This window comes from Chiloscyllium plagiosum, unplaced genomic scaffold, assembly GCF_037043375.1.
Source record: "Chiloscyllium plagiosum isolate Xiang-an unplaced genomic scaffold, Cpla_swu_hap1 HiC_scaffold_1, whole genome shotgun sequence".
NCBI classification, from domain to species: Eukaryota; Metazoa; Chordata; class Chondrichthyes; order Orectolobiformes; family Hemiscylliidae; genus Chiloscyllium; species Chiloscyllium plagiosum.
The window spans coordinates 123,268,190-123,296,009 of NW_028270139.1; the positions used below are offsets into that span (position 1 = coordinate 123,268,190).

The 27,820-nt window shown below is 41.3% G+C and overlaps 2 protein-coding genes across 6 annotated transcripts in view; one reads left to right on the forward strand and one right to left on the reverse strand.

The window, feature by feature from the left end:
* Positions 1-26,376, reverse strand: part of malt1 (MALT paracaspase 1) — a 140,062-nt gene extending 113,686 nt beyond the window's left edge. For all 3 annotated transcript variants that reach the window (XM_043679132.2, XM_087990363.1, XM_087990355.1), the window contains exon 1: positions 26,061-26,376. In XM_043679132.2, the coding sequence (XP_043535067.1) occupies positions 26,061-26,065 (5 nt within the window). In that variant the 5' untranslated portion in view covers positions 26,066-26,376. The remainder of the gene's footprint in view (positions 1-26,060) is intronic.
* alpk2 (alpha kinase 2) overlaps positions 1-27,820 on the forward strand; it is a 95,467-nt gene that overhangs the window by 10,847 nt on the left and 56,800 nt on the right. For all 3 annotated transcript variants that reach the window (XM_087990347.1, XM_087990343.1, XM_087990350.1), the window contains exons 2-4: positions 6,133-6,252; positions 12,454-12,571; positions 26,148-27,003. In XM_087990347.1, the coding sequence (XP_087846473.1) occupies positions 6,135-6,252; positions 12,454-12,571; positions 26,148-27,003 (1,092 nt within the window). In that variant the 5' untranslated portion in view covers positions 6,133-6,134. The remainder of the gene's footprint in view (positions 1-6,132; positions 6,253-12,453; positions 12,572-26,147; positions 27,004-27,820) is intronic.

A 27,820-nucleotide genomic window follows, 5' to 3' on the forward strand; every position in this document is an offset into this window, starting at 1 on the left:
AGGCATGGACTATTTTCTAAATGGGGAGAAAATTCAGAAATCTGAAGTGCAAAGAGACTTGGAAGCCCCTTCCAGATTTCTCTTCAGGTAGACTTGCAAGTTGAGTTGGTAGTTAGGAAGGCTATAGTGGGGAAGTTGTGAAACTTGAAGATGTTCAGAAAAGATTTACAAGAATGTTGTGAGTGTTGGAGAGTTTGAGCTATAGGGAGAAACTGAACAGGCTGGGGCTATTTCCCCTGGAGCATCGGAGGCTGAGGGGTGACCTGACAGAGGGTTATAAAATCATGAGCGGCATGGATGGGGTCTTTTCCCCAGGGTGGGGTATTCCAAAACTAGACGACATAGGTTTGAAGCGAGAGGGGCAAGATTTAAAAGGGACCCAAGGGGCAACTTTCTCATGTATAGCCTGATGCATGCATGGAATGAGCTGCCAGAGGAAGTGGTGGAGATTGGTACAATTACAACATTTAAAAGGCATCTGGATGGGTATACGAATAGGAAGGGTTGAGAGGGATTTTGGCCAAATGCTGGCAAGTGGGACTAAATTAATTTAGGATATCTGGTCAGCATGGATGACTTGGACTGAAGGGTCTGTTACCATGCTGTACAGCTGTACGATTCGATGATGCTGTAATGGCCAGAAAATCATACCCATCCATTACTTAGGATGCTAATTCATTTATTTTGGCCCAAGAACTATGTGCATTTAATTCAAGAGCAATTTTTCCCTTTTGTTTTTACCATTTATTGTCCCTTTAACCAATATTCTCTCTGATTAGACCATAAGACATAGAAGCAGAAAATAGGCCATTTAGCCCATTGAGTCTGCTCAACCCCATTCTCCTGCTTTCCTCCCGTAAACTTTGATCTCCTTAGCAATCAAGAACTTGTCTGTCTCTGTTTTAAATATATTCATTGACCTGGCCTCCACAGCCTTCCATGGCAATGAATTCCACAGATTCACCAGTTTCTGGCTGAAGCAGTTTCTCCTCATCTCCATTCTAAAGGGTCTTCATTTTGCTCTAAGGCTAGTCTCTCCTGCTAATGGAAACATCTTCCCAAAGGCCACTCTGTCCAGGCCATTCAGTATTCTGCAAGTTTCAATCAGAATCCCCTTCCCTTGTAAACTTCATCCAGTATAGTCCCAGAGTCCTCAAACGTTCCTTAAATGTTAAGCTTTTCATTCCTGCGATCATTCTTGTGTACCTCCTCTCCCCCCACCTTACCCCAGTTCCAACCTTATAGCTCAGCACCATTCTCATGACCTGTCCCACCTGTCAATCTTCCTTCCCACCTATCGACTCCACCCTCTCTCCGACCTATCACTTTACCCCTTCCTCCATCCACCTATTGCACTCTTAACTACCTCTCCCCAGCCCCATCTCCTCCCATTTATCTCTCCATCCCTGAGGCTTCCAGCTTCATTCCTGATGATGCGTGCCTGCCCTAAACATCGATTTTCCCGTTCCTCGGATGTTGCCTGACCTGCTGTGCTTTTCCAGCACCACTCTAATCTTGACTTAAATTTCAGCATCTGCAAGTCCTCACTTTCACCAAGTGAATAACTGTGTCTATTTATGACGAAAGTTGACCGGTGTGATTCAGACCTTTGAATGATAGAGATAACCTGAAGTAATTTTGTGAAAATGAAAGATGTATTAATATTAAAACACTCATGTATTAAACAAGGAAGAAACACATAAGATTCGATCCACTTTCTTGCATTCCTTAGAAACCTGGATAATAAAGATTTATGGAAGAAAGTAAATGTTTTTGATTGTGAATGCCAAGATATATGCAAAAAATTCCATTTTATTTATTCATTCATAGGATGTTGGTTTCACTAGCCGGACCAGCACTTATTGTCCATCTTTAGTTGCCCTTGAGTAAGCTGCCTTCTTGAATCACTGCAGTCTATTTGTCCACAATGCCATTAGGGAGGGAGTTCCAGTAATTTGACTTAATCATCATAAAGAAATGGTAATAGTTTTCCAGTTCAGGATGACGAGTGGCTTGGGGAAACTATTCCTATGTATCTATCCATTTCAACTATAAAAAAAAGGAAGAGGTACATGAAATTTTAAGAGTAAATAAAATTCTAAAATAATAAAAGAAAGAAAATATCAATATTTCAACCATTTGATCAGAGCTGAGAAATACTGCAGAAACCTCTTTGAAAAGGCAAAGAGGAGGGCGGCAGCAATGAAAATAGAGAGGTGAAGTGATAGAGAAGCTTAGGGAATGATTACGGTTAGAGAGCTGTTGGTTTAACCAAAAGTACAGGAGCAATAGAAATTGGGGGATTTGAAGAGGCCAGCATTGGAGAAACTCAGGAGTTTCCAAAGGTTATCGACTCCCTCCTTCAACGAGTGTCACAATGTTGATCTTTAGTGTTTGATGTCACCTTTCTAGCGCTCCCTGCGATTCTGGAGCGTGTGCAGTTGATTTGAATTGTTTTATTCCTAAGCTGTCCTTATCTTCCTTCAAAAGTTTGGATGTGAAATTTGACACTTGAGCTGACTCTTGGATTGGTTGGATCTCTATTGGTAGTCCGTATCTAGTAAACAATTTGAGTAATTCCTCTATAATCCTTTTAGCTGTGATATTGCGTAATGGGACAGCCTCTGGAAGTCCGGTCGATACATCCATCATTGTTAACAAATACTAATTCCCACTCTTTGTTTGAGGTAGGGGACCTACACAATCAATTAAGACCGTTGTAAAAGATTCCTCAAATGCTGGAATAGGTATTAAAGGTGCAGGTTTTATTACAGCCTGTGGTTTTCCAATTACCTGACATGTATGGCAAAATTCAACGACATCATTGTGCAGTCCAAGCCAGTAGAAATGTTTGTATTTTAGCCTGTGGTTTCCTCACTCCTAAATGACCTGCAAGTGGTAGCTCATGTGCCACTTGCAGCACGTCCTTTCTATACCCCACTGGCAAGACAATTTGATGAATTTCTGCCCATATCTCATCTGCTTGAATGTGTGATGGTCTCCATTTCCTCATTAAGACATCAGTTTTCAGGTAGTCGTAATTTGGAGGTACCAGTGTTGAACTGGGGTACACAAAGTTAAAAAAAATCACACAACACCAGGTTAAAGTCCAATAGGTTTATTTGGAAGCACTAGCTTTCACAGCACTGCTCCTTCATCAGGTGGTTGTCATTTTTCAAGTAATAACATTCAGGGGTCCATTCAGATTCCTTCTCTGTATATGCCTTTGATACAACTGCTTTAAATTTTCATAATTTCTGCTGTAACGCAATGAGATTTACAGAGCTAAAGACTATCTATTTGCTCCTGTTTTATCTCAACTATCTGATCGAACAAAGTCTTTGCTAAGGCCACTTCAGCTTCCTTATCTATACCCTTTGATCTCACTGGTGTTTCAACTGTGTGATTCTGTGACCTTGTTACTACACAATCAGGTAAGATTCCAGGATAAAAATCCTGCATTGCTTCAGTTGCCTGAGTCTCCACTGGCTTTTCAAGCACAGTAGGTGGCTCGCCTACCCGTGAATCAACTATATTATTTGCAAGGACAACTTATATTCCTGGAGCTGAGAGTTTGTCCTGTACCTCTACCACAACCTCTCCACTCTTTTCTGGACTCTCTAGCCTCACTTTATGTAATTGAGTGCTTTTTGTCTCATTATTGTCTCATGAATTCCCATTACCAGTACCTTTTCTGGGAGTAGTCCTTCAGGAGTACATATCTCCTCATCCTTCAGCATTACAGACTGAGAGGATCCTGTGTCCCTTAATATTATAATCTCTTTACCTGCTACTCTTGGCCTATGTGAATAAACTTTACCTTTGCAGGTATGTTTTCTAAACAGATCCGGCACTTTCTCCTTAACCAATCTCCTCTGATGTAGCTTTCTAGCTTCTACTGTGCTTTCTGCTACCATTCCTATAAAACTCCTGACTTGTCCTGTTTTCCTACATCTGTCTTTTACCTAGACCACAAACACCGTGATTTCATGTGGCCTACTTTATTTCTTTGAAAACACCAGAGCTTTTTACATTCTTTATCCCCTTCAAGGGTTTCCTTTGTATCCTATGATGAGTTATCCTTATGATCTTCACCGATCTACCTTTCTCTCTCCACATGAGGATTTCTCTTTGTCCCAATTTCTATTCTTCGTGGACTGAAATTGATTCTGGAAGCCAAACCATGTTTTATGGACCAATTCATAATCATCAGCCACTTCAGCTGCTAACCTTGCCATTTAACTCTCTGCTCTTCCACATAAGTTTGCCCTACTTCCTCATTCCTGATGAAGGGCTTTTGCCGAAACGTCGATTTTCCTGCTCCTCAAATGCTGCCTGACCTGCTGTGTTTTTCCAGCACCACTCTAATCTTCACTACTTCTTCATTAAGCTTACCTTCAGCCTTCATCTCAATCCTTTTAAGCTGACTTTCCTTTCCAAGAATAATTTTCTGAAATTCAAACTCTCTCTCTTTTTCTTTCACTTCTGCTAAAGCCTTTGTTCTTTTTCTTTCTCCTCTGATTTTAATCGTAACTCAAACTGTTTCATTTCTGCTTCTAACTGAAGCTTCTTCATCTGCAATTGGAATTTAGCTATCTCTAAAGATCCTGCTGGGGTTTCCAGCAAATGTAAATGCTGAGCTACTGCTGCAATCGTCTCATTTTTCCTCACCGTAGGAGGTAACTTCAACCCCAGCTTGTCTAATAATTCCCACAGCTTGGTCATATTTGCCTTTTGTAAGACCCCCACTTCTTTCACTTCCAGAACCTCCTTGATGACTGAAAGAGCCATTGCTATCTGAGCGGATTTAAACCAACCAAATCAACACCCGAAGTAAAAGACACTAATATCTACCACTCGCTGTTTAAATCCTGCGAAGAGCCCCCAATCTGTTATGGACAAGGCCCGACCCCTCAAAACATTTTTAAGCAGGTAGCCCAGACCGTAACTTTGCTATTTGTTTAGGTAAGTGTATAGTGGATATTCCCGGAGTGAATTAGCTGGTTCGACTGCCAAGTTTTAAACAAACAGAATTTATTTATAAAATTGTGGAATGAAACACAAAGGACAGAAAATAGAATACCAGATAACTATCGTGCCCAAAATCCCAACAGGCTTAATGATGCTGTTCCAAAAATACTTGCAACAGTCCCAATAAACAGTCCCTTAGCACAAAGAGTAAAAATGGCACAAAACACTTACAGGTTATGAAGTCAGAAGGGCAGGAGGAGGGGGAGAACCAGCAGCCTTTCTTTACACACACTGCTGCTGAACTGAATTCAGAACTCTAATCTAAATGAAGGTGGGCTAATCCCTTTGATTATACCAGGTTTTTTTTAAGATATGAAAGCTTTAGGCTGGAAACATTATCTGTTTTGGGTAAACAAAAAGGGCCCCAATAAACCTTTCAAACTCAGCCTAGTTGGCACTTGGCCAATTATGCCCCTCTGAAAAAAGTCTCAAGGGCATAGTAACCTTGTAAAAAGACCAACTTTATGACATGAGGAAATACAACAAGGGAAAGACAAGGCCATGAAGATCTCACAATATAACTATTAAAAGTTGAAGCATTGCTGATCCTGGAGCAAATTTAGGACAAAGAATATAGACATGGCAGGTAAATAGTTATAATTCAAGAAATAATCAGCAGAGCTTTGGATGAGATTAATTTTCTACAGGCTGGATATGTAGGACTGACAAGGACAGCATTGGCATAGTCAAATAAAACAAAGAATTGCTGATGGTGGAGATCTGAAACAAACAAAAACAGAAATTGTTGGAGAAACTCAGCAGTTCTCAAGAAGGGTCACTGGACTCAAAACATTACATCTGCTTTCTCTCTGGAGATGCTGCCAGACCCGCTGAGTCTCTCCAGCAATTTCATGTTCAGTTTGTTATTGTAATAGTCAAATCTGTGGGTCATGAAGGTCAACCATTCTGAGGTATAGTTTTTGAATTTTTAATTATTTTTGTTGCAATGAAACCAAAGCACATTTGTAGATTCAAGCAGTAAATGTAGAGCTAAGATACAAATGAAGAGTCATGAACCAACATTGCTGGAAATCTTAGCATTCTATTGCAACAGAAATTTACTATTTTGTATTTGTTCCATTATTCATTTCCAAATTGTAGGTATGTTTCCCAAAATATCGGCAGAATTGGTTACAGAATCATCACCTCAATTTATTACTACTTTGAAGTCTCAGAAAGTAATTGAGAATGTTGATGTCAAGCTGTCCTGCACAGTGTCTGGTAAATCATGTTCATTCTTTTGATATCATAGAGCAATGTAATCAATTTGTATCATGTGTTCCTCACTGAAGGGAATTATGGATTATTCATTGAAACTTTACTTTATTAAATTCCACAACCGTGAACGAGAATGCTCCATCGTCTGGAATCTTAATAGTGGCTTTGCAAATGTTTGGTGGAACATCGCTTGGGGCAGGATCCATAATGACTGACAGTGCTCCAAAAATATGACAAAATTAATTAAAAAGCTTGAAGAACTATATAACAGGCTTTCATATCATCCTTGTAATTTCACTGACAGGATTCAAATTAAGTCTAGACAGCTAAGATAAATACATTGTAAAATAAACAAACTGCAAATTCAAAACAATGACACAATAACCATGGAATTATACTTTGCATATCTGTCCTCCTCTTCCGAAATACACCAAATCTTACTTTGGCAGGGTTATCTTAAACCAAAGGCTATTCTCTACACTTCGGCTAAACTAGTGCCATCGTTTCGTTATTAGGAATAATCAGTTCTAATGATTTTATACTGATACGTCCATGTCAATATTTTAGTGGCTTTCTTGTTTACATAATATGAAACATATTTATGAACAAAATAATAATTACTTTAAGAATATAGAAGAATAAATAAACAAGAAAAGAGCCAATTTGAACTCAACCCAACCATTGTTTCAATTTCCATGAAAATGTTGCCAGCACACTTCCATCAATGTAAGTCAAAAGATATTGCAGAAAATCCTTTCGGGAGAGGGCAGCTTCATATAGTGCAGTTGTGCTGATGGCTGAACAGACCAGTCCATGAGAGATAGGCATCTGCTACAAATGCCGCCGATGAAATAGTTGTCAGGTGTCATTATGGGCTGATATTTACTATTTTAGTGCTGGCTGCCAAGCCTCTGTACCCACTGGTCATCATGGTGAAAGGCGCCAGCCTGCAAATGATGTCACAATTACCCTCTGTTGTTGCTTAGTAAAATACGGTCTTCAAAAACCACAACTTGCCCCTTGAGAATATATACAATTTTTTGATGGATCTTCTGCATCTTATTCCATATGTTCGTAACTCTTTGGTTGAAAAGATTATAGAGTTATAGAGATGGTACAGCATGGAAACAGACCTTTTGGTCCAACCCGTCCATGCCGACCAGATATCCCAACCCAATCTAGTCCCACCTGCCAGCACCCGGCCCATAACCCTCCAAACCCTTCCTATTCATATACCCATCCAAATGCCTCTTAAATGTTGCAATTGTACCAGCCTCCACCACTTCCTCTGGCAGCTCATTCCATACACGTACTTGAAAAGGTTGCCCCGTATGCCCTCTAGTTCTGGACTCCCCAACCCCAGGGAAAAGACTTTGCCTATTTACCCTATCCATGCCCTCATAATTTTGTAAGCCTCTATAAGGTCACCCTTCAGCCTCCGACGCTCCAGGGAAAACAGCCCCAGCCTGTTCAGCCTCTCCCCATAGCTCAAATCCTCCAACCCTGGCAACATCCCTGTAAATCTTTTCTGAACCCTTTCAAGTTTCACAACATCTTCCCGATAGGAATGATGACCAGAATTGCACACCGTGGTGGGCGGCACGGTGGCACAGTGGTTAGCACTGCTGCCTCGCAGCGCCAGAGACCCGGGTTCAATTCCCGACTCAGGCGACTCACTGTGTGGAGTTTGCACGTTCTCCCCGTGTCTGCGTGCGTTTCCTCCGGGGGCTCCGGTTTCCTCCCACAGTCCAAAGATATGCAAGTCAGGTGAATTGGCCATGCTAAATTGCCCGTAGTGTTAGGTAAAGGGGTAAATGTAGGGGTATGGGTGGGTTACGCTTTGGCGGGTCGGTGTGGACTTGTTGGGCCGAAGGGCCTGTTTCCACACTGTAAGTAATCTAATCTAATCTAAGTAATCTAATCTAAACAATCTTCCAACAATGGCCTCACCAATGTCCTGTACAGCCGCAACATGACCTCCCAACTCCTGTATTCCTTTCTATTCTAAGGGTTTTTTCTAACTTTCTAAATTTTGGATTGTGTTTACAACTATTTGAACTCTCCACAGTGAATAAACAATTTGTCAATACATTTTTTTCTGTATCTTTTCTCCTTCTCATTAGTTTCATTATGTTGCAGACTGAAAATAAGTGATTTATCTTTCTGTTTATGCTTCTTCCTGTGCATTACTGTTGTACTTTGCTCAGATTCCACTTTCAATATTTCTAACCAGAACACTTATTGTCCATCATTTTCTTTTGCAGTTAACTAAGATGTCCCAGTCTCCTTGTCCAAAACTTTCAACTGTGTCAAATTTCCCTTATTATTTTCACAACAGATAATGTCATTGGTTACTCTTATAAGTAGACTTCATGACTCCAGGGTGCACCTTTCACTCTCCAGTATTGTTACAACCAAATTTGAAGGAATGCATCATCCTTCTCTAGTTCCACAATTTCACACGTCACAACAGAAGTATAAATGTTTTACCCAGTTATCAATATGACCAATTATATACTTTGTCTCTATATTAATTTTAGTTAAAAAAAGTCCATCAATGAGATTTTCTAAATTTATAAGAACAAAATTAATGATGTATTGTGAAAATGAGCGGATAGTGTCATGGGAATGTCACTGGGCTAGTAAACCGTGGAGGGATGATTTCAAATCCTACTGTGGCACATGGTGAAATTTGAAATCAATAAAGTACGGAATTAACAATTGGTTTAATGAAGACCATGTAACCATTGTCAATTGTCATAAAATACATTGGCTTACTAATGTCCGTTAGGAAACAAAATGTATCACTGTAATTTGGCCGAGCCTACATATGATTACAGATTCAGAATGATTTGGTCAACTCTTTAAGCTATTATAAAATAATGCAGCATGCCATTCAGTTGTATCAAACCACTATGTTGTCTAAACAAAGCAATGGATCCAGGCAGCCCACCCAGTAACTAACAATGGCTAATTAAGCCCTGTCAACCCTGCAAAGTCATCTTTACTAACAAAATTGGGACGGATGCTTCATAGACTAGTCAAAGAATAGCCTGACATTTCCATACTCACAGAATCACACCTAACAGAAAATATCCTAGACACCACCATCACCGTTCCTGGGTACGTCCTGTCTCACTAGCCGGACAAACTGTTTGGGAGTGGTGGCATGGCCATACACAAACAGGAAAGAGTTGCCCTGGAAGTCCTCAGCTTTGAGTCTGGACCCCATGAAGCCACATGACATCAGCTCAAAGAAGGACAATAAAACCTCCTGTTAATTACCTCCTACCATCCCACTTCAGCTGATGAATGAGTACAAACATAATCCTAGCAATTGCCAGTCCACTCTTCTCATCAGTAAAGTGGTGCAAGTGGTTATTGATAGTGTTAGCAAGCGGTACTTGCAAAGTAATAATCTGTCCACTGGCAGCCAGTTAGATTCTACACAGTCACTCAGTCCCTGACTTCATTACAATCTTGGTCCAAATATGGACAAAAGAGCTAAACTCCAGTGTTGAAAGTGAGAGTCATTACCTTTGCCCTCAAGGCAGCATTTGACTTCCTATGGCATTAAGGATCCTTGGAAAAAATTGTGTCATACCTGGCACAGGGGAATATGGCTATATCATTCATCACAATGTAAGGACATAATGATGGATAGCTTATTAGGCTCAACCATTTTAGCAACTTCATCAATGACCTTTAATCCACCATAATGTCAGATTTGGGAATTGCACAATAGACAGCATAATTTATGATTCCTCAGATACTGAAGCAGTCAATTTCCACACACTGCAATATCGAGGCTTAGGTTGATAAATGGCAAGCAACATTTTTAATATATAAGTGCCACTCAATGGCCACCTTCAACAAGAGAAAATCGCCCCCTGACATTCAATCCCACTGCCATCACCTCATCCTCCACAGTGGTGGTTACCATTGACCAGGAACTGAACTGGGCTAGCCATATAAATGTTGTGGTTGAAAGAGCAGATCAGAATTTAGGAATTCTCTCACCATTAACTCACCTCCTGACTCACCAAAAGCCAGTCCACCATCTACAAGACTCAAGTGGGGAGCGTGATGGAATATTCCCCAATTACCTGGATGTATGCAGCTCCAACACAACTCAAGATACCCTATACAGTTCAGATCAAAGCAGTCAGTTAATTCAGTAAACCATTCACCACATTAAACATTCACTCCTTTTGCAAATTCCCCACCAAGTCTCACACCATTTTGACTTGGAACCAAATTGCCATTCCTTCTCCCTTGCTCGGACAAAATCCTGGAATTCCCTTTCTAACAGCATAGTGGGTGTCCCCACCATACAAGAACTGTGGCAGTTTAAGAATGCAGATCACCACCAAGTTATGAATACCAATTAGGGATGGGCAATAAATGCTGGCCTTGCCAGTGACACCCTCATCCTATGAACAATTTTGTTTTAATTATCTACGTCTGGGTGTTTAAGGAACCTGGCAGTATCCCTTTAAGAAATCAATTTTGGTAAGAAGCCTGGTACTGTCAACTCCACCAATACAGTCTTCTAAATGAGGAATTGAGTAGGGAAGCTACCATTGTTATTGCATTGTCTTTTCTATACTTTGTACAGACGAAGGAACTCCATTTGCTGTGACTAGGTTCAAACAGGTGTTTTTTTTTTAATCTGTATTGTAAGTTGGCTTTCACCTGAGCCTTTCTGGACCTAAGTGATAAGAAACCTGTTTTACAACATAGTATTCATCTACATCCACATCATGTGCGGCTAGAGTTATACACCCTGCCAGGTCCCTAGAGCTTATTTTAAATTACATGAGTAGTCTTGTTAAATCTTCCCATGATTCATAGTAACATAGAAACAGGAGTAGGCCATCCAGCCAGTCAAGCTTGCCACACCATTCTATTCAATCAAGGTTGATCAAACATTTCAATACCTTTTAACCAGCCCATTCCCATAACTCTGGACGCGACTAGTGATCAAAAATCTATCAATCTCTACCTTTAACATACTCAAAGATTGAGCTTCCACAGCCCAATGTGGTAGCGAATTTCAAAAGTTCACAACTGTCTGAATAAAAATGTTTCTCCTCATCTTGGACGTAAGTGGCTTCCTCCTTTTTTTTAAATTGCGCCCATGGTTCTTGACTCCCCAGCAAGGAAATATCTTACCTGCACCTTACCATGTCTATACTTAAATATTTTGTTTCAATGAGACTATCTCTCATTCTTCAAAACTCTAGAGAGTACTTGTCCAGTTAGATTAGATTACTTACAGTGTGGAAACAGGCCCTTCAGCCCAACAAGTCCACACTGACCCTCCGAAGCGCACCCACCTAGACCCATTCCCCTACATTTACCCCTTCACCTAACACTACGGGCAATTTAGCATGGCCAATTCACCTGACCAACACATTTTTTGGACTGTGGGAGGAAACCGGAGCACCCGGAGGAAACCCACGCAGACACGGGGAGAATGTGCAAACTCCCCAGAGTCGCCTGAGGCGGGAATTGAACCCGGGTCTCTGGCGCTGTGAGGCAGCAGTGCTAACCACTATGCCACCATGCCACCCACCCACTGTGCCACCGTGCCGCCCACCCACTGTGCCACCGTGCCGCCCAATCTCTCTTCATAGTCAGTCCCATCAACTCGGGAACAAGTACAGAGAACCGTTATTGTAGTTCCTCTATGGCAAAATACCTTTCTTGAGGTAAGAAGACCAAAATTACACACAAAACTCCAGGTGTGGTCAAACCAAGTTTCTATTCAATTGAAAGTGAGGACTGCAGATGCTGGAGATCAGAGCTGAAAAATGTGTTGCTGGAAAAAGGCAGCAAGTCGGGCAGCATCCAAGGAGCAGGAGAATTGACGTTTCGGGCATAAGCCCTTCTTCAGAAATGAGGAAGGTGTGCCATGTAGGCTAAGATAAAAGGTAGGGTCTATTCAATTGAAGCAAGTCTTCATTACTTCCAAACTCAAATCCTCTTGCACTAAAGACTAATTTATTGACACTCACAGGATGGCACACGAAGGTGGAGTTTAGGTCAACACATATCAGTGATTGTCGTTGTAGGGTAATTTATTTGAGTTATATTGATTGTCATTCTGATTGTCAATATGTTAATGGTTGTATTTCTTTGGTGCTTTACATGTTGACAAACGTTTTAGCTTTATTTTGTTATTATCTATTTGCTATGCAGGTAATCCAGAACCAGAAGTCACCTGGTACAAAGGAGACAAGCAGCTTACTAAAGTTCTTGGAGTTCTTAAATATGAAGTGCTTAAGGATGGCAAGGTTCACACACTTAAACTATACAGGTGATTGGCTGTCCTGCATGGTAGTGATGGAAATAAACTTCATGGAATTGACTTTTATTACAGGTCTTGAGAGATGTGCAGGCCCAGATATTCAATGTGCCACATCCAACATTCAAGCACTACATAGGCAGCGACGCATCCAATATGCCAAGCAAGAATAACCTCTCTGTTCTGGCATCAGGCTACTAACTATTTTTGTGCCTTTTCAATTGCATCTTATTTTTATTTTTAATTACACGGAGACCAAATTTATTCTCTTAACTGTAGTCTAACAGAAGTTATACATATGTTTCACAAACCTCTCTATTTTTAAATGTGATCTCTCTATAAATGAACCCAGTGCTTCCTTCTTATCCTTGTTCCCATATTAATCTATGTCACTATTTTTTAATATTTAATAAATGATAGTTTAGGGGTTATTGTTAATAAAATTTATGGACGCTTGGCTAATATATTCATGGTACATTTATTTGTTTAGTATTTTAACACTTACACTAAATATTGAGAGTAATTTTATATAAATGCTTTAAGTGTTTATCACCACCATCTTATTTTTGAACAATATCACTGCTCCTTTTTTTGTTGCTGAATGAAAATCCTGAATACTAAACTAACAGCACTGTGGGCATCCTACACTCCAAGCACTGCAGTGGCTCAAGATGAAAGCACACCAGCAACTTATTCAGGATAATTAAGGGTGGAACATGAATGCTGGTCTTGCCAGGAAAGCTCACAACAAATGTATGAATAAACTGATACAGGGGTTTCTAACCTTCTGCTGAATTTGCCCTTTGTAGAGTTTTCCTGCTCTTCAGGTTGAAGTAATGGTCAACGGCTTTTAAAATGCCTTTAAATTTACCTGGTTATGATTAATATCTGCTACTGTTCCTATAAAACATAGTAATGTATCAAAAACAGAAATTACTGGTGAAACTCAGCAGATCTGGCAACATCTGGGAAAGAAAGAAGAGTTAACATTTTGAATCTTATGACTCTTCATCAGAACACAGATGCTGCTAGACCTTGTTAGGGACTAGGCCAGACCCCCTCAAAACATTTCAAGAAGGTAGCTCAGACCCTAACTTTGCTAGTTGTTTTAAGCAGGTGTAAGTGGATATTCCAGGAGAGAATCAGTTGGTCAAACCACTTAATTTTAAACAAAGCAGAATTTATTTACAAGATTACTGAATGAAACACAAACAACAGAAAACAGAATACCGAATAACCTAACCTCTCCAAAAACCCAACAGATCATCGCAACTTAATGATGCTGTTCCCAATACATGCAACAATCCTCATGAACACCCCTTGGCACAAAAGGTAAAACCAAACATAGGGTCTTACAGGATAGAAGTCAGAGAGAGAGTACCAGCCTGGACCTTCATCTTTGGGTCCAGCAGCTTTTTCCACACTCCTGCTAAAACCTAAACCAAGGCCACAGAAAAGTTGAGTTGGGAGAACTGGCCACTCCCTTTCATTGTGCAAGTGTCTTTTTTTTTTAACTTGAAAGCCTTCTGCCTGAGACAGTATCTGTTAGCTATAAACAAATTGGCCCTAAAACCCTTCAATCCCCAGACTTTTCAGAGTCTGTATTATTTATAACCTCTCTGTAAAAAAGCCAAGGACAGCGTAACCTGGGTAAAGAAGCAGCCGCATCACACCTCCCGCCTTAAAAAATGAACATCAATATGTGAAGATGGCTTATTTTAAAACTCCTTAAACCTAAATTGTTAGCACTCTAAAACACACATATACATTATGTTGACTATAAACATGTAAACATGCACAACTACATTCTGTCTCAGTCCAGCGTACTGCTGTCACCGAACACCTCAGTTTCTCATTATAGTCTCGACAATGCGTCGGCAATTATGTTTTCCCATCCTACCACATGCACAATTTTCAAATTGAATGGCTGTAACAACAAGTTCCATCTAAGCAGTCTGGCATTTTTGTCCTTACATTTCTCCACAAACTTCAATGGGTTATGATCAGTGTATAAGATTGTCTCAGATACATTACTGGTAACATAAACACTGAAATGTTGTAATGTCAACACCAAGCTCTAAGATTCCTTCTGAACCATTGAATATTCCTGCTTATAAATGTTCAATTTCCTGGTGGAATACCCGATAGGCTTTCTATCTTCTCATCATGTGCCTGCAAGAGCACAGCACCAACACCCACATCACTTGCATCGACAGCCACCTTGAATGGCTTTGCATAGTTAGGTGTGGCTAATACCAGGGCAGTGGTTAACACAGCTTTGAGGCTGTCAAATGCTTTCTGTTTGCTGTCCACTGAAACTTCCTACATTTCTTTAGCAATTCAGTGAGTAGAGAAGCCACACTGCTAAACTTTGGTACGAATTTTCGATAAAATCCACTCAATCTCAGGAACCGTAGTACTGCTCTTTTTGTTGATGGATTGGGAAACTCCTCAATTATCCTTGTTTTTGCAGCCCGTGGGCCATTTTGTCCATGTCCAATAACATGGCCCAGGAAGGTGACTTGGTCTTTGGCAAATTCATTTTTAACCAAGGTTATCCCCAAGCCTGCCTGCCTTATAAATTTGATCGATTAATGTCTGGTAAATGTTGTAAATGTTCCTTCCATGTGTGACTAAAAATCACCAGGTCATCGATATATATGACACAGTTGGGTAGTCCGGCAATGACCTTATTGGTTAGTCTCTAAAATGTGGCTGCCGCATTTTTCTTGCCAAATAGCTTGATTTTAAACTGATACAGTCCATTCAGCGTTACGAAAGCTGAATTGTCTTTGCTGTTTCTGACAAAGATACCTGACAGTATCCTCTGAGCAAGTCCAACTTAGAAATGTAAGTTGCTTGTCCCATCTTCTCAACAGAGTCTTTCAAACATGGAATCGGATATGCATCAGTTTTCGTAACTGAATTGACTTTGTGTCCACACATAACCGCTGGGTACCGTCTGGTTTTGGCACCATTACTATGAGTGAGCTCCACTCACTGTAACTTACTTTGATTATGTTATCTTGGAACGTGCATTCAATCTACTTTTGAACTTCTGCCAACTTTAGAGGAATATACCTATAAGGATGTTGCTTAATCAGAACGGCATCTCTTACATCTCCTTCATGCATAATTAGGTTAGTACCTCCCAGGGATACATTCAGATTTTTTTTCTGTGTATGCCTTTTGATACAATTGCTTTAAATTTTCATATTTCTGGTGCAACTCAGTTGAAGGACTGCTTTGTCACCTATCTGTTCCTGGTTTGTATAAACTATCTGATCAAACAGGGTCTCTGCTAATTCAACTTCAACTTTCTTATCTGTACTCTTTGATCTCTCCTGTTTCAGCTAATTACTTTGTGACATTGTTACTACACAGTCAGGAAAATTCCCAGGATATGTGTCCTGCAATAGGTCAGTTGCCTGAGTCTCCATTGGCAGCACTACTACCAGCAAATCAGCTATATCATTCGCAAGGTCAACTTGTATTCCTGGAGCTGAGAGTTTGTCCAGCACTCCTACCACGAATTCTCCACCCTTATCTGGATACTCTAACCTCACTAATAAGGCGTTTCTTGTCTCACTGTGAATTCCCATTACCAGTACCTTTTCAGGAAATAGTCCTTCAGAAGTACACAGCTCCTCATCTTTAAGCATCACACAGTGAGATGATCCTGTGTCTCTTAATATTGTAACCTCTTTACCTGCTGCTCCTGACCTATGCAAGTAAACTTTTTTTTAATAGATATTTTTGTTAGAAATTTAACATTTTTACAAGTTTACAAAAATAAACAAAACTCTCAAGTACAAACATTGATATCTTAAGTATATAATAACCAAAATTTAACAAAAGAAAAATACCGAGAAAGAAAAAAAACAAAACTCAACTAACTACTAATCTAACCTACAACTAACCAGAGTGTATATTTAAGTCTCTTACATTATTCAAATAAGAGAAAGAAGAAGAAAAAACAACGGATAACATAGAAATTGAGGAGTGAGATACATGCTCGGAATGTGTTAACATCAAATATAACAAAACCCGTATTCGCGCGGGATTCCTCTCCCAAGGGACCCCGGACCAGCCAGGTTCGTAATCTCAATTAAATAAAAGCCCTTGTTAGGATAGCCGAAATATCTGCATTCATATAATTCAAGAAGGGCTGCCATATTTTATGAAGTAATTCGGCCTTTCGGTGCACCATATTTGTAAGGAAGTCAAGGGGAATACATTCCATAATTAATCTGTGACAATTTTAAAGTCCAGGGGGGCCCTCAGCCACCCAGTTTACCAAAATATTTTTCCTTGCACAGAAAGAGAGAATAGAAAATAGTCTCTTCCCGTGCATATCCAGGGAGGGACGAGTGAACTTTACTTTCGTAGGTATATGGTTTACGAAGATCTGCCACTTCCTCCTTAACCAACCTCCAATCAATCTGTACATTCTGGTGCAGCTTTCTAGCCTCCTCTGTGCTTTCTATTAGCATCTCCAACAAAATTCACTGACTTATCCTGTTTTCCTACATCTGGCTTCCCAGTGCTTTTCATAACCCAACAACAACGTAATTTCAAAGGACCTACTTTATTGCAGTGAAAACACCAGAGCTTTTTAACTTCCCTTTCTCCTTCAAAGGTTTCCTTGTTACCCTATGGTAAGTTATCCTTATGATCTTCACCGAGATCTACCTTTCCCTTTCCACGTGAGGATTTCTCTTTTCCCCAATTTCTATCACTCACAGATTGAAATTGATTCTGGAAGCCAAAATTTGCTTTATGGACCAACTCATAATCATCAGCCATTTCAGCTCTCTTCTTGCTGTTTCAATGCTCTGCTCTTCCACATGAGTTCTCACGACTTCAGGAAGTGAATTTTTGAACTCGTCCAAAATAATTGTGTCTCTAAGAGTTTCATGGGTTTGCTCTATTTTTAATGCCCTTATCCACCAATCAAAATGACTTTGTTTGATCCTTTCAAACTCAAGGTAGGTTTGACTCAGGGTCCCTCCTTAGATTACTGAAACATTGTCTGTAGGCTTCTGGCACAAACTCATATGCACTTCAGATGGCTTTCTTCACCTTCTCATATGATACTTCCTTTGATAGTGATGTGAATACCTCACTAGCTCCGTTTGCTCATCCTCACTCTCCTCCTCACTAAACTTACCTTCAGCCTTCATCTCCATCTTTTTAAGCTGCCGCTCCTGTCTAAGTGCCAGTTTATGAAGTTCAAACTCCCTCTCTTTCTTCCTTTCCTCTCTTTTCTCTCTCTTTCCTTTTCTCTCTCTTCTCTCTTTCCTTTTCTCTCTCTTCTCTCTCCTTTTCTTTTTTCTGTGCTTTTAATCATAATTCCCTGTCTTTTGCCTCTCACTCAAGCTGCTTCATTTTAAATTTAATTTTAGCCATATCTAAAGATTCTGAAGGCATTTCCAGCAATTCTAAATTCTGAGCTATTGCTGTAATTATATCTATTTTCCTCACGGAAGGAGGCAGCTTCAACCCCAGCTTGTCTGCTAATTCCAGCAGCTTGACCTTTTGTAAAAAGGGTCCAGCAGCTTTTCCACACTACTGCTAAAACCGAACCCAAACCAGAGAAAGCTGAGCTGGGAGAATTGGCCACTCCCCTTTCATTGTACAAGTGTTTATTTTAATTTGAAAGCCGTCTGCGTGAGGCAGTATATGTTATCTATAAACAAATTGGCCCTAAAACCCTTCAAACTTTTCAAAGTCTGTGTCATTTACAACCTCTCTGAAAAGAAAGCCAAGGACAGTGTAACCTGGTTAAAGGAGCAGCTTCATCACAACTTGCTGACTTTTGCCAGCAATTTCTAATTTTGTTTCAGATCTGCAGCATCCACAGTTTTTTGTTTGATTTAAGGACAATAATGTTTGACTTGTTCTGCTTCAGACTTGCTGTCTAACATTGAAGTTATTATGTACCTCAAAAGTTCAGTTTTGGATTTGATTTTATCCTCCAACCCTCTGAGATAGTATAGTATAGGATCTGTGGCTTTTATAAGCTTTCTAGGTAGTTTACTTGATGTTCTAAATTTAGTATGGCAGAGTTTTCTTGCATTTCTTCTAACCTGATTTATTGCATTCGTTGTTCCCGACGTTGTCTTGACATCGGAGAGACTGAGCGCAAACTCAGGAATTGGTTGAGGGAACATTTGTGGTCCAGATGCCCCAATCAACCCCACCTTCCAGTTGCCATCAATTTCTACTTCCCCTCCCACTCCCCCAATGACATGTCCATCCTGGGCCTCCTTCACTGTTAGCACAGGGCCACACACAAGCTGTAGGAAGAACACCTTATCTTCTGCCCTGGAGCATACAATCATATAGCCTTAAATAGAATTCACCAGCTTCTAAACTCCCCACCCTGCCACCTTACCACAGGCCCAGGCCTCCCGCTCTACCTTGCTCCATTAACCTGACCCAACCTGTCCATCTTCCTTCCCACCTATTCGCTCTACCTTGCCCACTGAGCAATCACAGCCACCTTCCACCTGCATCCACCTATCGCCATCCCACCCACCTTTCCCCTTGCCCCATACCCCTCCCTCAATTTATTTCACAGCCCCCTTCCCTTCCTCCAGTCTTGATGAAAGGTTCTGACCTGAAACGTCGAAGCCCCTTCCCCTCTCTTGCTGCCTGACCTGCTGTGCTGTTTTCCAGTTCCACTCTTTATCCAGTCTGACTCTCCATCATCTGCAATTCCCACTATTTCCAGGTTCTAAATTTACCTTACAGTATGGAAACTTTTCTACAATGATCATCATTGTCTCTCACCACAGTCATGGTCTTCCCCTGGACAATATCTTTGCTAGGCTGGATTTTTCTTTTAAAACATTAAAAACTGCCTTCCTGTACTTTACCTTAATAAATTCTTTCTTGCTTGTTTCTGAAGTATAGAATATTTGCAGCTTTATTTTGGTTTCACATTTCTTTCCTGTCTTGCATATAATGGCATCATCATCATCATGATTTGTTGTTTTTTCTTATTTTTAGTTGCCTTCTCTTGGAACTGCACTTGCCTGCTTGGTGCACCATTAAATTAATTTTTTAAAAAATCCTGTTTGAGAGTTGCTAAGTAGTTCCTTGAACTTTGTTCAATTCGTTTGCCTTGAAGTCTGTGAGTGCTGGATTAGAATTTCCTTCACAGACCACTGTGTCTTTATGTTGCACCCTGAATGTAAATCCATTTTGTGACTTTCTTTGCAATCATTTGAAGCAGTTGTGGAGTTTTCCTGCAACCTCTTCCTGAGATCTGCAGTTTTGATGCCACTTTTTCCAGGTCTGAATATCCAAACGTCTTTCAGATTTTCCTGCAGTCCTTCACACCTGGCACGATGTTTGTATGCTGAGCTAATCTAAGTTGGGAAAGAATCCTGAGCCTTAAACAATAACTAATTTGTTATATAATAAGAAACTACAGACAGCTGAACCCACACTGGTCCTTGCTGTCAAGTCTCTCTGGCATGTAATCTCTTACACCATCACTGTGGATGATGCATTCACAATGTCCCAATCATTAACCCTTTCAAACATGTAATTAACAGTTTCAGCAATTACATGTTATCATAAAAGCAAAAGTTGGTGTTGTTACAGAAATTGAATTAGGTAGTATTGTGAGGGAGAAGATTAGAGTTCAGTGAGATTTCAAGATTGTAAATATTTCTGGTTCAGATTGACAGCATTCAGAGAGGAGAATGTCACCTCTCTGGAATTGCATTGGAGGGCAAAGATAATGACTAAAATTTTCCCACATTGTGGCTGATTCAAGACTCCGCTATGATTCAAGACTCAGCATATAAATAGATAGCAAAAGTTTCTATAAAGATATAAAACAAAAAAAGTGGCTGAAGTAAACATTGGTACTTTAGAGGTTGAGAAGGGGATTTAGTAATGAGATATGAGGAAATGGCCATGGCATTGAATAGGTATTTTGTGTCAGTCTTCAAAGTGGAAGACATGAATAACATGCCAGTAATTGACAAGGAGAAGGTAAGTGAAGACCTGGAAACAATCATTATCACATTAGTTGGGCAAACTAATGGAGCTAGGGCTAGACAAGTCCCTTGGTCCTGATGGAATGTACTCCAGGATACCAAAATAGATGGCGGGAGAAATAGCAAATGTACTTGCGGTTATTTTTTCAAAATTCATTGGACTGTGGGGCAATTGCAGAAGATTGAAAAACAGCAAATGTGACATCACTCTTTAAAAAGGGAGGTAGACAAAAGATGGGGAATTATGGACCTGTTAGTTTAACTTCTGAAGTGGAGAAGATGGTTGAGTCTATTATCAAGGAAAAAAATAGCAAGGCATCTAGATTGAAATTGTCCCATTGGGAAGATTCAGCATGGGTTCATGAAGGGCAGGTCATGCTTAACTGATGTACTGAAATTCTATGAAGACATTATGAATATGGTGGACAATGGGGACCCAGTAGATGTGGTGTATCTAGATTTCTAAAAGACATTCATCAAGGTACCACACAAAAGGCTGCTGCATAAGCTAAAGATGCAAGGTGTTACGGGTAATGCATTAGCATGGATAGAGGATTGGTTAACAACAGGAAGCAAAGAGTGGTGTGCCTCAGGAATCAGCTTTGGGACTGCAATTATTCACAATTTTCATGGATGAGTTTGATTGGGGACCATGTGTAGTGTGTCAAAGTTTGCGGATGACAATAAGATGAGTGGTAGAGCAAAGTTTACAGAGGACTGTGAAACTTTGCAAAGGGACATAGATAGTTTAAGTGAGTGGGCAAAGATCTGGTAGATGGAGTACAATGTTAATAAATGTGAAGTCATCCATTTCGATAGGAATAACAGTAAAAATGATGAGAAATTGTAGCATACTGCTGTGCAAAGGGACCTGGGTGTCCATGTGCATGAATCACATAAGATTAGTCTGCAGGTGCAACAGGTAATTAAGAAGGCAAATGGAATACTGTCCTTCATTGCTAGAGGGATGGAGTTTAAGAGCAGAGGTTATGTTGTAGATGTACAGAGGCCACACCTGGAGGACTGCATGCAGTTTTGGTCTCCTTACTTAAGAAAGGATGTACTGGCATTAGAAGGGGTGCAGAGAAGGTTCACTAGGTTGATTCCACAGTTGAGGGGTTTGGCTTATGAGGAGAGACTGAGTAGACGGGAGTATATTCATTGGAATTTAGAAGAATGAGGAGGAATCTTATAGAAACATATTAAATTATGAAGGGAATAGATAAGATAGGCATAGAGAGGATGTTTCCACTGACAGGTGAAATTAGGACAAGAAGGCATAGCCTCAAAATTAGAGGGTGCAGATTAAGGACTGAATTGAGAAGGAACTTCTTCACCCAGAGGGTTATGAATCTATGGAATTCTCTGCGTAGCGAAGTGGTTGAGGCTTCCTCAGTAAATGTTTTAAAGCTAAGATAGATAATTTTTTGAACAGTAAAGGAATTAAGGATTATGGTGAGAAGGTGGGTAAGTGGAGCTGAGGCCACGAAAAGATCAGGCATGGTCTTATTGAATGAGGAGCAGGCTCAAAAGGGCAGATGCAGGAAAATCGATGTTGTGGGCAAAAGCCCTTTCCTGAAAGACTTTTACCAGAATGTTGATTTTCCTGCTCCTCAGATGCTGCCTGGCCTACTATGCTTTTCCTGCACCACTCTAATCTAGACTCTAATCTCCAGCATCTGCAGTACCCACTTCTGCCTCAAAGGGCCAGATGGCCCACTTCTGCTCCGAGTTCTTATGTAAGGAACTTTTGTTGTGAAAAGAGGTTGCAGAAGCTGGGAGTGTTTTGAGAGTAGAGAAGGTTAAGAAGGAATTTGATTAAAGTGTTCAAAATCGTTGACAGTTTTGATACAGGAAATAAACCGTCAATAAGCACCATACTAGGTAACATCATCAGTGAGCCTCCGGAGAAGCGTTGGTGTTATTCCCGCTTTCTATTTGTGTTTAGGTTTCTTTCGGTGTTTACTGATATCATTTCTGGTTCTTTTTCTCAGCGGATGGTAGATGGGGTCCAAATCGATGTGTTTGTTGATCGGGTTTCAGTTAGAATTCCATGCTTCTAGGAATTCTCGTGCAGTTCTCTGTTTGGTTCATTCTAAAATGGATGTGTTGTCCCAGTCAACGTGGTACCCTTCCTCGTCTGTATATAAGGATACTAGTAATAGTGGGTCATGTTTTTTTGTGGCTAGTTGACATTCATGTATCCTGGCAGCTAGTTTTCTGCCTGTTTGTCCAATGTAGTGTTTTGTTATAGTCCTTGCAAGATATTTTGGAAATGATATTTGTTTTGCTTGTTGTCTGTACAGGGTCTTTTAAGCTCATTAGCTGCTATTTAAGTGTATTGGTGAGTTTGTGGGCCACCATGACGTTAAGAGGTCTGAGTAGTCTGGCAGTCTCTTCAGAGATGTCTTTGATGTAGGGTAAAGTGGCTAGGGTTTCTGGGCACATTTTGCTGCTCGTTTGGGTTTGTTGCTGAGAAATGCTGAAACCGAACCTTCTAGCTCAGCGAGCAAACTCACATCTAGAACCTCAACCTAAGCAACAAATCTTTTGAAAACTTATTAGAGAATACTGAGTTCCTGTATGTCCTTGGGTTATATTTGTCCAATTTTATCAACTCCTCGTAAGAGGTGTCAAAATCTCTGCAGCTCAGTAGTTCTTGAGCATCTGTTTTATAGCATAATTTAATATAGATGCATAATACTTTTGAAACTGATAATATTTAAATATTATCAGTTGTAGGGATTCTATGATTCTCTGAATATTGGGATAATCTCATTGCCATGAGCTTTTGGAAGATCAGAATACACAAGCTGTGGCCAACTGTTGGAAACTGAGGTTAGGATAGATAGACATTTGATGATCTGCACTGACACAATGGGCCAAAGTGTCATTTAAAAAAGGGGGCGGCATGGTGGCTCAGTGGTTAGCATTGTTGCCTCTCAGCACCAGGGACCCGAGTTTGATTCCTGCCTTGGGCAACTGTCTGTGTGGAGTTTGCACATTCTCCCCCTGTCTGCATGGGTTTCCTCCCACAATCCAAAGATGTGCAGGTTAGGAGAATTGGCCATGCTAAATTGCCCATTGTGTTCAGGGATTGTAAGTTAGGTGCATTATTCTGGGGTAAATGTAGAGTAGTAGGGGAATGGGTCTGTGTGGGTTACTGTTCAGTGGACTTGTTGGGCCAAAGAGCCTGTTTCCACACTGTAGGGATTCAATGATTCTATAACTGGACTACCCAGATTTTCAGCTGTTTGGCAGAAGAACCAGAGCTATTGAGATGAAATTATATTTTAACCTAGCACGTTGTAATTTACGTACACAGTTTGAAAGGCTGGTGGATTCAGTGGAAATGTAAAAAGAAATTCAGATAGCGTTTGAAAGGACTTAGAAAATGGGGCTGTGAAGACAGAGCAGAGGAGTGTGATTAACTGTACAACTCTACCATGAGCTGACTTAGATATAAGGGGCCAACTGGCCTCCGTCACTGTTCTGTCATTGTATAATTCTACAATTTTGGCATCCCCTCACATATAAATCACCTTCTTCTGTGTCTCAGAACCCAGTCATCTTTCTTGATACAGTATCTGTTATCAGATTCTGTTTACCCTCTAATTTGATACCCACAGGTCAGAGCTAAAATGAAATTCAACTCATATTCAAGAACTCCATGTAATCTTGTGATGTAATGTTATTCTCAGAACTTTTTTCATATGTCTTTGCACGTGGAAAATTCCTAAGACAGCCGTAATTTCCTTCTAAAATATACTTATCAGTAACAGTATCTATTTCCAAATCGTACACCATGTGTTATAAATAGAGGTCAAACCTTCCATATGTCGACTAAGCCACCTGTTGACTTTTGACTTGGAGGGTATTTACTTAAGTTTGGCATCAATTTGTGAAAAATGCAGTGAGGTTCAACATTCCTTTTGCCCTGGTTTGAGGCCTGAAATAAGCAGCATGTTAGGAGCATAGGCTCAAAGCTAAGGACATAATGGCTCACCTGAAGGTGGGTTTCAGGCTTCATCAGCAAATGCTGGTCAGCTGCAAATGCCAATGAGGTGACCGAGGCAACTTTAACAGTTCCACAAGGATAAATATGGGCTGTTCCAAACCTCCAGTCAGTCAGGGAAGGGGAAGATGATTGGAATGGTGGCTGAATGAGCATCAGCGACAGTCTACACGACTGCACAGTTGTTCTATCCACTTCCACTGTCAGATAAGGTTTTTAAAATTGTTTTGGTGGTAGTCTCTAACCTCCTCCTTAAGGGCCATTGAATAGTTCAGCCCAGGTAGGCTGAACTGGAATAATGGGAGATCCCAATCACAGCAGTTTAATGAAATGGCCAGCAAGTGATCCACATTCTAGTTAGTGAGGCTTACCAGAGAGCTTGAAACAGGCGTTAAAGAACCTACTTTTTGCACAGACAATGGACCTGCTACTTATCCAAGGCATAGGGCTTGGCTACTTGGAGAAAGTGAAGACTGCAGATGCTGGAGATCAGAGTCGAAAAATGTAGTGCTGGAAAAGCACTTGCTCCCGGAATGCTGCCTGACCTGCTGTGCTTTGCCAGCACCACACTAATTATCTGGGACCGACCACCAACTGCATGGTTGGAACACTTGCAGCACTGAAAATGCACATTATCCATCACCTATTTCCAACCTATTTCTCTCCAAAGGAGTCCCAAAATTTAGTAACACTAGGACACATCACGTATGAAACACGAGAGTTCACAGGGTGTGGGGGGTTTTCACATTAATCTCCTGTTTGGTCTTTGTTAGGGTAACAAAAAGTAATTCACAAACTTGTGATTTGCTCTGCTACAATTATTTGCCCATTTTTCGCTTCGATGTCTCTCTGCCTCAACTTCTCCTTCCAGTATAACATTCCTTGTTTCCGAGATTCTCTACTCCGAAACAAGTCTACTTGAACACTTCCCACATTTTCTTCAATGATAAGTTTAAGTTGACGGTTATTTGATTTCCCCTCGATACGCCACTGCATCTTCCACCAGAGGTGATGGTAAGCGGAACTCTCCAAACAGCCTCACCTTTCCTTTACTTTTTTTTTACAACGTACATTTCATACATATTTACAACGTCCTCAACACGAGGTAACCACAACTCTTGCAGTCTCACCGGTGGTGAACTCTCTGGTGAACCTCACTGACTAGAATGTGGATCGCATGCTGGCCATTTCATTAAACTGCTGGGATTGGGATCTCCCATTATTCCGGTTCATCAAATTGTTGGGTGAATCGAACAAATCCAGCCAGACCCACGTATTGTAACGCAGTTCAGTATCTTAGTTCCAAATAAATTGTGGCAACCCTTTAGGCATTCACCCCTTTTGAACGTTTGCTCATGGCACACAAGATTACATTACTGTCAAAAGAACTGTTGGATTATCAGAGGATGTCCAAGTATGGATTATCATTAGGATGTGAGCTCCAATAGTTTATCTGGGACTGAAAACTTACCTCATTCACTTCTCAAACTGCAGGTCTCCCTGGTGCACCTCTCCCTCAATGGCTGTTCAAAGCAAGTAACATTTCATTGACTTTCAGATGCACGGAAGACGACGCCGCCATCTACCAAGTGTCTGCCACAAACTCAAAGGGGATTGCCATCTGCTCCTCGCTCTTACAAGTGGGATCGCTCACGGCGGCTCAGGTCAGAGAAAAAACGATGCAGGAGTTCAAGGCAAGGAAGGAAGCCGAGCAGGCGCCAGAATCGGATGGGCCGATTAGCCGGGATTGTCTTTCCAACCCCGCTCAGAGCGCGTCCTCCAGCGAGCGGCAGGGAGGGTTTACCCGGGGCCGCCAGACGGACGGACTGACCGAGACCGGCCACCCAAATACGGGCAGGAGGCTGGAGCAGGGAGAGGGCGCACGGAGTGCCCTCCCAGCGGGACAGAGGCACCGCACGGGCTCAGGGAGGGAGCCCGCGATGGACGAGGCTTCCCCCGGAGGCGCCGAGGACGAGTACTACTTGGAGTTTCTGGTGTGTTCGGATGTCCTGAGGGACGAGGACAAGGCGCGGTGGGAGCACGGCCTGTGCTGCCCGGCTCCGCTCCTCCTGCCCGGGACACAGGGAGAGGCAGGGACCGCTGCCCCTCCTCAGGGAGCGGGAGACGCTGGGGCAGGCAGACCGACAGCAGCTCCCAGCCGCCTGCCCGGCTCCATCCTTCCAGCCGCTGGCGGCTCGGCTCCTTGGCAGCCCCCTCCGCCGCCACCCCCAGCAATGGACACCAGCCCGGGGGGACTCCGCCAGCCTGAGAGCCCGCTCTCCCCAAAACACCAGCAGCATCCTGTCAGACCTCCACCCTCCCTGCGAAAGAACTCAACTTCACCTGCAGAGCAAGGAGCTGGAGGAGGACCAGCAGGAGTGCAACTGGATAACACCGACCATTGGACAGTCAGGGTAAGTTCATCAACCTCGAACTCTTTGCTCTGTACATGAACAGCCGATGTAACCACAGGACCATTTATCCCCTTTTTGGGATGTTGCGCTTCAGGCTTACCTGGCTGTCAAATGATCAGTGTAAATGATCACCGATGAGAGGGGAGCACTTCTTCAGGAGGGATGTATTTAGTGACGCACATTATCCCAGCTAAGAAATTAAGAGTTCAAATCACTAACACTAACTTGTGGATGAGTAGATTTCAGGTTGGAATTAACGTTGGGCAAGTGCATTCCAATTAAATGTGTAGGTAATGAAAATGTTATCCTAATAAAAGTGGAGCATTATAAATGTCTTTCCAGAGGTTCATTAGGAGTATTCTACATGCCACAATAAATATACCTCTGACCAACTAGTCCATCCAGGTGTTTATGCCCCACTTAATTTTCTCATCTGAACTTAGCAGTGCAATTCTCTGTTCCTTGCTTTCATACAACTACTTACAGAGTCATAGAGATGGAAACAGACCCTTCGGTCCAACTCATCCATGCCGACCAGATATCCCAACCCAATGTAGTCCCATCTGCCAGCACCCGGCTCATATCCCTTCAAACCCTTTCTATTCATATACCCATCCAAATGCCTTTTAAATTTTGCAATTGTACCAGCCTCCACCACTTCCTCTGACAGCTGATTCCATACACATACTACCTTCCTTGTGAAAACATTGCCCCTTCGGTCTGTTTTATATGTTTTGCTCTCACCCTAAACCTATACCCTCTAGTTCTGGACTCCCGCACCCCAGAGAAAATACTTTGTCTATTTATCCTATCCATG